The sequence below is a fragment of the Eumetopias jubatus genome, unplaced genomic scaffold, assembly GCF_037043125.1.
Source record: "Eumetopias jubatus isolate StellerSeaLion01/CBP00866 unplaced genomic scaffold, mEumJub1_p1.0 scaffold_16, whole genome shotgun sequence".
In the NCBI taxonomy this organism is placed as follows: domain Eukaryota; kingdom Metazoa; phylum Chordata; class Mammalia; order Carnivora; family Otariidae; genus Eumetopias; species Eumetopias jubatus.
In genome coordinates, this window is record NW_028274822.1 from 69,208,010 (window position 1) to 69,222,529 (window position 14,520).

Genomic DNA, 14,520 nt, shown 5'->3' on the forward strand with positions numbered 1-14,520 from the left:
CAAGGAGCCCAGAAATTATACAGAGAGGGAACAGCCTATACCAAGTACTTTTCAAAAGCAAAATTCAGAAAAAGCTGACTGCTGGGGGATGGGCTCCATCAGGACTTGAGCTGAGTGAGACTGCCCCTCAGCTATCTGGGGGCTCCCAAGTCAAGGGAGGTTTAATCAGTAACCTAAACAATAGGTGAGGTGATTGCAATGCAGGGAGAGAGGTTGGGCATTTAGTTCATTTATATTACTAACCTCATATCAGCTGCAAGGGCAAAAAGTACCCTTTCCATGGCAACTACAGTCAACAGACTTACACCTGCTTGAACTGTGGACTTGGAGAAGGCTTGATTCCAAAAAGGGAAATCCCAGTAGCCTCCTCTACATGCTAATTAGACAGGTGCTACCTCACAAGTTGAACCAAGGAGCAGTTCCCTTGCCAACCCCCACCTAGCTCAAGAATGACCTCCTCTCCCTCCATGCTTACATTCCTTTTTCTCTTCTTATATCTGCTCTTCTCTCCCTCAGAAAGCCTGATTTCTCCACCCCTACCAGCATTTCTCAGTCTAGTCTCTGCACATTGATATCTAATGACATAGCATTGAAAAGCCCAGGGTCTTCATCTTATAACTAAAAACTAACCCTGAAGGAGGGGAGGAGAAAGTGAAGGTGGTGAAATCATCATATTGGTGGCAAAACACAAAAGCACCAGTCAAGGACAGTAGCAGTTTGAGTCAAGAAGCTGCGCAGGGAAAGAGCAGTGCTCTGGGAATCAGTCCCAATTCCAAGACAAAGTTCTATCAGCCCTATAGGCAAGAGCATGTTTACATTGAGTTGTATAAAAATGTGCAAGACCATTCGATAGGAAATAATCGTCTCTTCAACAAATGGTGCTGAAAGAACTGGATAAACACATGCAAAAGAGTGAAGTTGAACCCCTGCCTCACATCATATACAAAAATTAACTCAAAATGGATCAAAGAACTAAATGTAAGAGCTAAAAGTATAAAACTCTTCAGAGAAAATATAGGGGTCAATCTTCATGATCTTGGATTTGGCAATGGATTCCTAGAAATGACAGCAAAGGCATAAGCAACAGAAATAAAAGTAGATAAATGGACTTCATCAAGATTTAAAACTTTTGTGCCTCAAAGGACATTATCAAGAAAATGAAAAAGAAAACCCACAGAATGAGGGAGAAATATTTGCAAATCCTTTATCTGATAAGGGTCTAGTACCCAGAACATATAAAAAATTCTTTCAACTTAACAACAAAAAAAGACAAACAATCCAATTAAAAAAAAAAAAGTATGTGCAGGTAGGCCAGGACTAGGGCTGGGAGGTAATGGTACAAAAGAGAAAAATTATTATGGTAAGCTGAAGATATAGATATTTCCTTTAAAGAAAGTATAGTCAAATACAATGTGTAGACTTCATTTAGATTCTGATTCAAAAAAATCAACTATAAGGAGACATTTTTTTATATAATCAGGAAAATCTGGATATGTACCAGGTATTAAACCACCTAAATTAGGAAATTCCTATAGATTTTGCTGTGTGATAATAGCATAATGGTTATGTTTTTTAAAAGTTGAAGATGTATTCTGAAGAAGTCACAGCGAAATGACATAATGTCTGGTATTTGACTTAAAAAACCGCTGGGAAAAAAAGTAGAAGAAATGGATGAACAAGAATGACAAAATGATAATCATTATTAAAGCTGAGTGAAAAGTATTAGGTCCACAAGTGTTTATTATACTATTCTATCTCTGGGTATACATGTTCGAAATTTTCCAAAATAAAAAAAATGCAAATGTTATTTAATATTGTTGTTGTCTTGGCTTTAAGTGATCAGGAAAATAAAAGCACTAGCAGCTGTTTTTTCAGCACACTACCTAGCTAGAGCAGAAGGCTCATTTCAGATGCAACCTGACTCAGATTTCATCCAGGACAGATCTTTTGCAAGATGCTGAGATTGATCCAATCTTACCTTTGGTGCTGGATAGAGAAGGACAAGAAAACAGAGGAAAATTGATCATACTCAATGAGAAAACTGGTAGAGCAGTGAGCGCTTTGTAACTCCCTATGTCTCAGAAAATGTCACTTTTCTCTCAACCCTTGGATTTGGCAATGGATTCTTAGAAATGACACAAAAAGCATGAGCAACATCAGAAAAAAAAAACAGATTAAAAAATAATAACACACAAGAAGCCTTGTGTAATGAAAAGGACATTGAAGTGGAGCCAGAAGTTTGGGTTCTACTCCTGATTCAGGATCCTGAGCAAGTATTTTCAATTCCCAGTTTTCATTTCCCTGTCCATAAAAGAAGAGGGAGAATTTCTGAGGTCCCTTCAAGAGTTGTCACTGACTACCCATGTCTAAGTGTATTAGAAACATCACCTAGAGCCAGATTCTGATCCCTTCAGGCACAAAGGCTCGCAGCAAACTCTAAGATTGAAACCAGCCTTCAGATATTGCTAATTCCCTTTCAGTCTTCTATTAAGAACAGTTTTCACTGAAACTCCTTGAACCTGTTTATGCTTTTAACCTTCCACGTGGTAGAGGGTAAGGAGTTCCATGTGTTGACTCCTTGATGCATGAAATAGGACTTTACCCTAAGGAGCAAGAAGACCTAAGGCACCAAGTTAATAGAAACAAATACTGCTGCTCCTTGGTGGGCCAATACGTGCCGAGGAGCAGGAGTGGGCAGGTAGACATTGGTCAGTAGACAGCTAATGCCAGTCCCCAGGGCAGTGGACTCACCGAGATCTTGGTTAAAATGTAGAGTAACAGGGACAGAATAGAGAGGTAGATCTGGATCCGCTTGCCTCCAAATCGTTTCCTCAGGTACTCTGGCATTGTCACCACCTGCATGGGATGTAAGAGAGGTCATTGCCAGCCAAAATGACCAGAAGACTCAGAGCAAACAGAGCAGTGGCATCCACCATGGCATCAGAAGTATGATCAAGGGTTAACCCTCATGGGTCAGAGAAGTCTATAAGGTAGCCAGATGACCCCCATTCTTCAATCCCATCTCAATCCCATATGCCCTACCCTTGCAGTGGTAGGGCATTATCCCAGGACACTGAAGGTGCTCAATAGACACTTTCTGTGTCTAAGTGAACACATCAATACATAACCAAGAAAGCAGATTTTTGCCCTGAAAGAGGAGGTGATAGATATGCATTCCTATACAGAGTGCCTACTGTGAACAAGACATCATACCAATGGTAGCATCTGTTCAGTGCACCAAATTGGCCAGGCTGGGTGTGTGCTTCACCTTGCCAAGGATTGTAGCTGCAGACCTGCTCAACTGTTCTCCCAGTTCCTTTCTGCAAATTCTGACTGTACTTCTGTCACATTCTCTCAACCCTGAGCCTACTGTCTTCTAGGATCACACACATGTCACCAATAGTCCATGAGCCTCCAGAAGATGTAGAGTCTGCCCTGTGTTTTTTCTGTATTGCTTTCAGCTCCTAATGTAGGTATTCATTATATCTCACTAAACAGGTGCCACCAAAGCTGTCATATGTAAAATGTCAGAGAGATTTAGTCAAGAGACTGAGCATGCATTCGATAATTGAGGACCAGCTGCAAGAGCTACTGACATATGCAAATGAAGGGGAAATACAGTTATTTTTCTCATGCTGCTTCCCTTCCAGGAGCAGAGGCACACAGCTATATACCATGAGCAAATGCATGGCAGTGCCTTGCAAGTGCACACCCAATGTGAGAGGACACGATGCTTAAGAGGGCTCTGAATAGAATGAGGTTGTTTAGAGGGTCTCTTAGACAGTCAAGTCATGGCTGAGTGGATCTGTCGAATGCCTCTAAAAGTAGTCAAAAATTTTATAACCTGGAAAAGAAAACCAAGGCACAGGTGTTCTCTGCCATTTATGCTATAAAGTCTCCTCTGTCCTTCAGGAGGATGGAGCTCATATTAAATATGTGTGTGTATTATACATATATTATATATATATATATGATATATGTATCATATACAATATGTGTATTATATATTATATATATGTGTCTATATAGTGTGTATATATATATATGTATGTGTATATATATAGCACAAAATAGAATAACAGAGCAGATACTTACCCCAGCCTTAATGTAAATGGGAACAAATACCCAGCCCAAGACAACCACCCAAATCAGGGCCTGAAACAAACAAAAAAATAGGTAGAGTCAAACCAGGAGGAACCTTAGCCCATTCTGCTGCCTGCCCTCAAATAGTACAGGAAAATCACCAAGCATTTTCTCTTGGGGCTCTGGGGACAACTCCCTAAGTGGCCTTCAGAAACTGAAAGAGGGCTTTGCTGCCTGATTGGCCCACAGGAATGGTAGTTGGGCAATAGTGTAGAGCACCCCAGGGGGCTGTCCGCTGACATCATAGCTCCTTTTGCCTCTTCTCTGGTTTACAAGGAGTAAAATACCACTTAGAGAACTTTTAAATACTAATAATAATGATAATGGAAATCTGGTGGTAAGAATTTCCAAACCTCCAATATGGCCAAAAGGGTATAGGAGGATTTGGATTTTTAAGAGAAGAAAAAAACACTATTGCCATCATATCAGTGGTTTCCTCATGCTACTCTGTGGAGGGGAGCAGGACCATGGAGCTCCTGACGCTGTGCCCCTCCTCCAACTGCCTCAGATAGTGGCCCTGGTTGGTTCCCTAACACTTAGAGCATCTCTAAGCATAGATTAAACTGGATGACTGCTAAACGTCCTTCCAGCTCCAGGACACAGTGTCTCTGATGTAACTCACATTCCATTCAAAGCCTCCCATGGCGATGCCTGCAGCAGCTCCTGTCCCCGCCAGCCCCACAAAGTGGCCACTTCCAATGTTACTGGCAAAGAGAGATGCTCCAATCTGGAAACACAAAGGGAAAGTCTGGTAAGGACTCTCTATGTTCCACCAGGACACTCAGAGGTAGACCAAACAGGGAAGAGGCATGTCACCCACAAGAGGGACAAGACAGAGCAGAGGCAGGCTGGGAACTTGACTGCATGTCTGTAGGGATCACTGATTCACAAGGTGGATGTGGAGTCTTAGGTAATAGTGAAGATGAAAAGGAGAAGACTGGGGAAGAGGCAGTGTGTATCCCCAAAGCAGATCATCTTTGGGTCCTTTCTCAGCCCAATGACCAATAACAAAGAAGACATGGGAAACCCCACAGCCCACCAAGCCTTCCTTATAAGTCTTCCAAAAGGCTGTCCACTCAGAAGCAGGCCCTGTGCCATTCATCTCTGTCCTCCAACACTCCTGACAAAGGACTGGCTCCCAGTAAATGTGGACAGTTTTGATAAAAGGAATCATTTAAAGGAAGTCTCTGGGCCTTAGTCCTCTCACTTATCAGAGAAGGCAGGGGTTAGAGCCTATAATTTACAGACAATTCCTAACTATTAAATCCTATGATCCCCACTGGATATTATATAAGACTGATGAATCACTGACCTCTGCCTCTGAAACCAATAATACATTATATGTTAATTGAATCTAAATAAAAATTTTTTAAAAATTCTATGATCCCATGTGCTCCCAAGTAACACGAGGTGCTACTAATAATAACTCTCTAAATCAATATAGTATTTTTATTTTTTATTTTTTACAAAGGTTTCCTAGACTCCATGGACACATACACTGCATTTTTCAAGGATATACATATATCTAAATACATAGGTTAGAAGACAGATTGGAAGGATATATATTAAAAACCCAAGATTGGAAGCCTGGAAGGAAAAAGGAGAATGAGACTGTGAATGGGAGATGAAGGAGAAAATATCAGGTAAAACAAGAGAGGGATCTTGCACTAACTAATCATGATACTGTGCCATCAACTCAACTGTATCTGAAGTCCAAGAGAACTCTAGAAATTTCTAGAGTCCTTCTGTACCCAGGAGGAGAGGCATAGCACCATTTGAAAAGTACCAAACTGGTATAATTATCTCCATTTTTGCCGAGCAATGGGGGAAGGCTGGTAGTTATTTGTCGAATATCCCTGAGATGGAACAAATCTGGAACAAAACACAGAATGCTATTTTCCAAAAGACAGATTACTCCAAGAAACTGTCCTAACTATATCAGCCCCTATCCCCAATATAAGGCAATGGATGCTTAGTACCAAATAGTTAAGTCAGAGAAGGAGTTCCCTGAAGGCCAGGCCAGAAGGTGTCTGGAATGATAAGATAATCGTATAAAATTGCATTCATTAATTCACTCAATGAAAATTAATTTAGTATCGACTCAATGTATCAAGCGCTCTTCTAGACCCTGGAGATTCCACTGTGAATAGCACAGACAAAATCCCTACTCTTCAGAAGCTTATATTCTAACAGAGGAAACATAAATAAATTTTTTAAAAAGAGAGATCAGAGAATGACGAGTAGAGAGGATGTGATAAAATAACTAGTTTCAACTGGAGAGTCAGGAGATCCCTCTGTGTGGATGACCTCTAAGTTAAGATTGAAGTGATAAAAGAAGTCCACTATGTCAATATCAGAAAGAAAGTAGTCATAGTTGAGAAGCAAAAAGGCCAGAGTGGCTGGAGTGTGGTAGGCAAGGAAGAGGGTGTTGTGAGATGAGGCTGGGAAGCCGGGCAGGCATACATCATGTAGGTCCTAGCAGGCAAGGATAGGAGGTTTGGATTTTATTCTAAGTGTGGGAAGCCACTAGAGGTTTTTTGGGGAGGGTGGGGGGTGGGGAGGCAGAGGGAGAGAGAGAATCTTAAGCAGGCTCCATGCCCAGCACATGAGCCCGACACAGGGTTCAATCTCACAACCCTGATATCATGACCTAAGCCAAAATCAAGAGTCAGATGCTCAACCAGCTGAGCCACCCTGGCACCCCACTACTACAGTGTTTAGTCAGGGGAGGGACAGGACTTAATTTGCTTTTAAAGATTGTTCTCAAGCACATGGTGAATGTAGTGCTTGGGGCAAGGGGGAAAACAGAGAAACTGTAAGGGAAGCTAATGCTGTATCTACATTAGAGGACAGTGGCTTGGTCTCTGGTAGTAACAGTCAAGACAAAGGCAAGTATAGAGACTGAAGAGTATTTTAGAAGTAAAGTTGACAGGAGTCCTAAATCTAGGAATTACCCTTGACGGATCAGACGTGGGAAATAAGGGAGAGAGTAATCAAGAGTAACTCTAGATTCAGGACTTGAATAGGTGGGTGCCATTTATTAAGAGGAAAATGGATCCATAGATGAGTGGATAAAGAAGATATGGTAAATATATATAATGGAATATTACTCTGCCATAACAAAAGAATGAAAACTTGTCATTTGCAACAACTTGAATGGACCTAGAGAGTATAATACCAAGTAAAATAAGTCAGTCAGAGAAAGACAAATATCAGATGATTTCATTCATATGTGGAATTTAAGAAAAAACAAAACAAACAGAAAAAAGAGACAAAAAAATCACTCAAGTACAGAGAACAAATTGTTGATTGCCAGAGGGGAGGTTTCAGGGGATGGGTGAAATAGATAAAAGGGATTAAGTATACACTTATCTTGATGAGCACTGAGAGTTGTATAGAATTGTTGAATCATTGTATTGTATACCTAAAATTAATATAACTCTGTATTTAATTTTACTTGAAATTTTAAAAAGAAGAAGGGGAAATTGGGAGGAAAGCAGGCTGTTCAGAGACATTCACCTCTTTCTCCTCAAAGCTTGGTAGGGCTAACAGTCCACTTTTAGTCGAATTCCCTTCTGCATGTAGCCTGCCTGTCCTGGCCCATTATCTTTTCATTTATCATCTCTCACTTGATAAATTATTAAGCCTAATGTTGTACTATTAAGGGCATAATTACCAGTAATGATTAACTGCTTTAGATTAACCTTAAGTTCCAGAAGTCTTCTCCAACAGCCCCCGCAAAGGGAAACACTGGACTTTAAGCAGTTGCAGGCTTTTCTGAGGTACTCCCTCACCATCTGATGGAATGGGGATCAGGAGAGCTTTGGGGTTACCACATGTCCTGCCCAGGTTCAGTTAATTTCTGTCATGATCACTACTATTCTCCCAGTCACTTGCCCTGGCCTCATTCTGGACTTCCTCCCTTCACCCCATGGCCTTAACTCAATCATTTACCAAAACCCTGACTCTGCCTTCACAATGTTAAAGGCATCTAGCACTTCTTATACTGCCCTTATATAGGCTGTGATTATCTCTCAGCAGGCTTCTGGATGATCTCCAGTCTCCGCCTACCCACATGGCCAGTTCCACAAAGCACAACTCTGATCAAGCCACATTTCCGTATTCAAAGACCCTCCACAACCCCCAAATGGGCCTGCCAAGCAGTCTTCCTGGAAGTTCCAGGTTTAAAGATGTAGTCCTCGGGGTGCCTGGTGGCTCAGTTGGTTAAGCATTTGCCTTTGGCTCAGGTCAAAATCCCTGGGTCCTGGGATTGAGCCCTGCATCTGGCTCCCTGCTCAGTGGTGAGCCTGCTTCTCTCCCCGCCCCCAACTCATGTTCTTTCTCTCTCTCACTATCTCTCTCTCTCTTAAATAAATAAATAAAATCTTTTAAAAATCTATCAAAAAAAAAAAAGATGTAGTCCTAGGAATTCAACAAGATTTCAAGTTAAAATCCCCTCCAGTGAGAAGTATGAAATTAAAAAATTAGAATTTGAATACTTTCTTGACCTCTTACTATCTGGGTGATCATAATATCTGTGAGCTTCAATCTTCTCTCATGACAGGGTTATTCAGGAGTCAAATGAGACTATGAATCAGTAATGACTGACATTTAGCCAGCCCTCAATCAGAGTCCTTTCTCTCCTCCAAGAGGACAAAGACAATTCATAAGACCTACAATGGACACTGTTATAGACTGAATTGTGTTCCCCCAAAATTTATGTGTTGTAGTCCTAACCTTCTAATGTGGCTTTATTTGGAGATAGGGTAATTAGGGAGGTAATTAAGGTTAAATTAAGTCATAAGGGTGGGGCCCTACTCTGATAGGACTTGTTCTTATAAGAGGAAGAGACACCATCTCTCTCTCTCTCTTTCCCCCTTCTCTCCCCCTCCCCCTCCCTCCCTCTGCCCCCTCTCCCTCTCTCCCCTCTCCCTCCCCCCTCCCATTCTCTACTCAGAAAAGAGGATGCACAGACAGGAGGTAGTCAAGCCAGAAAAAGAGGTCTCACCAGAAACCAACCCTGACAGCATCTTGATCTTGAGCTTCCAACCTCCAGAAATGTGGAAAAATAAATTTCTCTTGTTTAAGCCTCCGAGTCTATGGTGTTTTGTTATGGCAGCCCAAGCAGACTAGTAACAGACACCACTGCTTTATCATTTCCACTCCCCTGCCAGGTTTTCACTCTGCCCTTCCTCCCACTAAAGCCCATTAACAATGCTTTCATCACTCTGATTTCCCAAACACTCTCTGTCCACTCCTCACCCACATTCATGCCCATTTGGGAATCACGCCCCATCCAGGGAGTGACCCGATGACGTGAATAATCATGGCCTTCTCTATAATTTCCTCCCACCGTCCCTCTGAGTTCAGGATTTTAGACTTCATCTAAAATTCCCCCAGCTTGACCTTGCTTCTGACTAACTTCTTTCCAAGCCTTCCTCATCCCCTGATGGGATTCAGGAAGCTATTACAAGTATTTAGATGGCTTTGCTGTAATTGTGCAAGTTGAGCTGGGTCTGACCACACCCAACAGGTTTGATAGCATGGTATTGGGGAAATAACATAATGTGACATCAAAAATGGCAAAAAGACTGTTTTCCTTTGAATTTGGGGAAATTCATAATCACATTTTACTGCCTAAACTTCCTGCCCTAGAAAATTGGCAGGAGAGGAAATATATGGAGAAATTATAGAATCATAAGTCTTCCAGAGTTGTATGAACCCACAAATGTCACAGCTTGAATCCCCTCTGCAACAACCCCCTAAGTGATGGTCAGTTTCTAGACGCACACCTCTACTGACAGAGAGCTCCCCACTTTACAATGCAGCTGAAACCATAGAACAATTCTAGTGGTTAAAAAGTTCTTTCTACCTTGAGCTGAAATCTACCCATCTGGCTACTTCTGCCTTCTGGAGTGATACAGAACAAGTCAAATCTCTCTTCCACAAGCTAGCTCTTCCAATGTCTAAGGAAAGGGGTTGTGCCTACCCTCAAATCTTCTCTGGGCTAAGCTTCCTCTTCTCATATGTCTAATCCTCACCGGCCATGGACTTGAATTTCATCAGAAATTATAGGCCTTCAAGGCTGTCTGCAACCCAGCCCCCTCCTCCTTCTCCATCCCCAGCAGCCTCTCCATACTGTTTCGTATCCCTTACACTCCACTAAATTACACTGACTCAGTTTCCTAGATATGCTCTGGGCTTTCCTACCTTCTGTTTCTATTTATGCCATTTCCCTCTGCTTGAATCTCCTCTCCATCAAACTCTGATGTCCCCAAAACACTGACCCAGTCTTCAAAAGGAATCCCAGTTCCATCTCTCCACTGACACCATTCAGAGCTGATCTCTTCCTCCTCCGATCTCTTACTCCCACTCCTTGTCTGTTGCACTCTCCTGGGGCATGACACTGCTTCTGCACAAGTGTTGCCCCCCACATATCTTCTAGTCCTCAAAGAGCATTTCTGCTTCTTTTCTTGCACGTGACAAGCATTCCATAAAAGTCTGCTGAGTGAGTGAGTGGGTTGCTGTATCAATTCCTAGGATGCTGGCAATCAAGTGCCTTGGAGTTGTATTTATTCCCACTGGCTGCATAGAGTTGGGACTCTTCATAGGGATGTGTTAAAGATGGCTCTCTCCTGAGGAAGAGGCAATAAACTTGGCCTGCTAGGCCCAGATGGTGCCCAGCAGAACAACGGGGCATGCTAGGATTATGCACTACTCTGAGATGTTAATGTGGTGACCTGTAAGATCAGTGTTAGTAACAAGAAGACCTCAGCTGGAATCTGACCTTCTGGGTTAGTCCATCAAACAGGCAAGTAAATAGGTTCTCCCATATATTTCTGACATAAACATAATTCCAGAAAGTAGTTTGTTGGTACATATCAAAATCTCATCTCCTTCCACCATATGATCCTACTTTTAGTACTCTACCTTAAGCAAATTATCAGAAATACAAAGATTTATATATAAGAATTTCATTAGTATGTTCACTGCCATGTTATTTACAATACAGGAAAGTTTGGAAACAACATAAATGTCCAACAATAGGAAGACAAACGGCTAAATTAAGGTACATACCTGTGATGGAATATTACACAGCCATTAAAATCATTGCTTTGAAGAATTTGTTATGATGGGAAGATGAAAGTGATAAAATGTCAAATAAAAAATAACATTCAAGGTTTTATAGAGAGAGATAGTGATAGAGATAGGGATATATCTCCAAGTTTAACAGTGGTTATCTTTGAAAGAGAAAATAATGAATGTGTTTTTGTGCCTTTTTTGTACTTTTCCAATCTTTCCACAATGAGTTTGTGTAATTTTATAAGCAGAACACAATTCTTTTTTTTAATTTTTTTTTAAGATTTTATTTACTTGCGAGAGAGAGAATGAGAGAGAGAGCGCGCGAGAGGGAAGAGGGTCAGAGGGAGAAGCAGACTCCCTGCCGAGCAGGGAGCCTGATGCGGGACTCGATCTCGGAACTCCAGGATCATGACCTGAGCCGAAGGCAGTCGCTTAACCGACTGAGCCGCCCAGGTGCCCCGCAGAACACAGTTCTTTAAAACCTTTAACAATAAAGGGAAATCATTCCAGAACTGTCTCAGATTCACTTGCAGAGCCTGAGAACAAAGCATGCAGGGAAGTTATGTGTTTGTTGGGGGCAATATAAGAAAAGACATGAAAATGTCATTGAATGCTACCTAAAAATTATGTTCTGTGTGACAGGAAAAAGAAAATAGGAACTATAGGGGACAGCCTATTTACTTGCCAACATCCAGTCATCTGATGTTAGAGCTGGAATTACCTTGGAAATAATTAAGGTCAACCTTGTTATTTTCAAAAGAAAACAAAATTATAGCCCAGGGGAAGAAAGTGATTCAAGTTTACATATTAATGTTATCTTTACTTCCGCAACTTTAAGAAAGTAAGATAGTATGACACTCCAAACTACTAACCCAAGAGTCAAGAATTGCTTAAGGCAATGGACAACGTCTGTGTGTGTCTTCCTTGTTTCACCATCAGAGGCAGCTAATGGATTTACAAAAAGTATCAATAATCATGCTTGAAAGCACAATTAAGTGGTATGGACCCCACTTTCTTCCCTTCCTTCTAAGCACACTGGGAGACTTCGAATCTTATTCTAATCTTGGCTCTGTCAAAACAAATTATATGACCATGAGCCAGTCACTTCCCTGTCTTGAGCCTCAGTTTCCTCCACTATAAAATGAGGATAAGAATCCTTAGCTTACCTCACAACAAGGTTCTCAGGCTTAAATGAGGTGACAAATATGAGACACCTTTAAGAAAGTTTTGCCCCTAGGGGCGCCTGGGTGGCTCAGTCATTGGGCGTCTGCCTTCGGCTCAGGTCATGATCCCAGGGTCCTGGGATGGAGCCTCACTGGGCTCCCTGCTTGGTGGGAAGCCTGCTTCTCCCTCTCCCACTCGCCTTGCTTGTGTTCCCTCTCTCTCTCTGTGTCTCTGTCAAATAAATAAATAAAAATCTTTAAAAAAAAAAAGAAAGAAAGAAAGTTTTGCCTCTGTATGAGGAAAGTGGCAGACGGGGACAAAAAAAAGAAAAAAAAGAAAGATAAGGGGGCATGTGATGTGATGAGCGCTGGGTGTTATACACAACTAATGAATCATTGAACATTACTTCAAAAATTAATGATGTATTATATGTTGGCAAATTGAAATTAAATTTAAAAAAAAAAAAAGTTCTGTTCCACAAAGGCATGCAATTCTGAAGAAATACTGATGATGCTTTTGTACACCCCATGTTTTTATGGAGTTCCCTGAATTTCCTAAAAGAAACAGAGTGGTCGTTTTCTCTTAGAGGGAGCAAGATCTTCACAGCTCGATTGGAAAATACACTCAGTTAATTTCAGGAAACTGTTTTCTTTGTTAATGGACCATATAATACCCAGAATGTCCAGAGCTCTAGAGATGGCTTTTCAATCCCAACTTCTATCTTCCCTTTAAGGAATGATACAAGAATATCCCAGAGCCTCCTCTCCACCCTTTCTCTGGGCCGTGCTAGATGCTTGCCTTGAGATATCCTCAGACAATGGTTCTCAAACTGTAGCATGCATCAGAATCTACAGAATGTGGTTTTTTTTTTTAAGATTTTACTTATTTATTTGACAGAAAGAGAGACAGCAAGAGAGGGAACACAAGCAGGGAGAGTGGGAGAGGGAGAAGGCTTCCCGCTGAGCAGGGAGCCCAATATGGGACTCGATCCCAGGATCCTGGGATCATGCCCTGAGCCGAAGGCAGATGCTTAACGACTGAGCCACCCAGGCACCCCCAGAATCTAAAGTAAAAATACAGAACATATCTGAATTTCAGATAAACAAATTCAGTTTTAATAATATTATGTTCAAATATTGCATGAGACATTACACTAAAAAAGTATTCATTGTTTCTCTGAAATTCAGATTTAATTAGCCATCCTATATTTTTATTTGCTAAATCTGGCAACTCTAATCACAATCACCTGGAAATTTTGTTAAACCGCAGATGGTTGAATCCCATCCTTTCAACTTTCTGATTCAGTGGGTCTGGGTTGAAGCTGGAAATTTTGCCTTTCTAACTAGAGCCCAGGTCTTGCTGATGCTGCTGGTGTGGGTACCACAATTTGAGAGGCCTGTCCTGGGAGAATAAGAAAGGGAGAGGGATGACTAACTTTTACAGTGCCTCCTCTAGCCCAAGTGTGGGGCCAGGCACCCCATTCACTTTAACTTACATCATACTCACTATAGTCTGTGAGATAAGGATTATTCTCATCTTCATTTTACAGGTGAGAAGACTGAAGACCAGAACAGTGATTTGCCCAACGTCCCACAGCCAAACATGACCAACATCCAAGGGACAGAAGGGGAGGTCATAGCACCATTCTGACTTTCTTCCTTCTTCCCCAGACATTCCTTTCTGAGCATCCCTGAAGGGACACAGTCAGGTCAGACTCCCCTACCCATCTCACTGTAAATTTAAGAACAGCATGTGTATATCTCCATCATGCTTGTATTTCAGGTTCTTCCCTTATCCTCTGGGGAACTGGTCTCTACTCTGAATTAGTATTTGATTCCATTAAAGATATCTTTTCACAGGAGAGATTTGGAAAGATTTAATCTTTGACTCTTGCCATCTCTTAAGGATCACAATTCCTGGACTGGGACAGAAAAGAAGGTGGGGTTCATATATTCAGACCATTTTATTTCTGAGATTCTGGTAAATATTTAGACACATGCCTTGCTCCAGAGCCATCATAATCTCTGTTTACTTTACGTCAGCTTACGTCCTTCATGAACAATGGTAGCCATTCACTCATTATCTTCACAAATCTCTCTCCTTGCCCTAAGAACCAAAAGGGCAGGAAAT

At 41.5% G+C, this 14,520-nt stretch overlaps 1 protein-coding gene across 5 annotated transcripts in view; it reads right to left on the minus strand.

The window, feature by feature from the left end:
* SLC5A1 (solute carrier family 5 member 1) overlaps nt 1–14,520 on the minus strand; it is a 73,834-nt gene that overhangs the window by 45,744 nt on the left and 13,570 nt on the right. For all 5 annotated transcript variants that reach the window (XM_028124704.2, XM_028124703.2, XM_028124705.2 and 2 more), the window contains exons 3-5: nt 4,766–4,870; nt 4,096–4,155; nt 2,752–2,856 (exon numbers count right to left, since the gene is read on the minus strand). In XM_028124704.2, the coding sequence (XP_027980505.1) occupies nt 2,752–2,856; nt 4,096–4,155; nt 4,766–4,870 (270 nt within the window). The remainder of the gene's footprint in view (nt 1–2,751; nt 2,857–4,095; nt 4,156–4,765; nt 4,871–14,520) is intronic.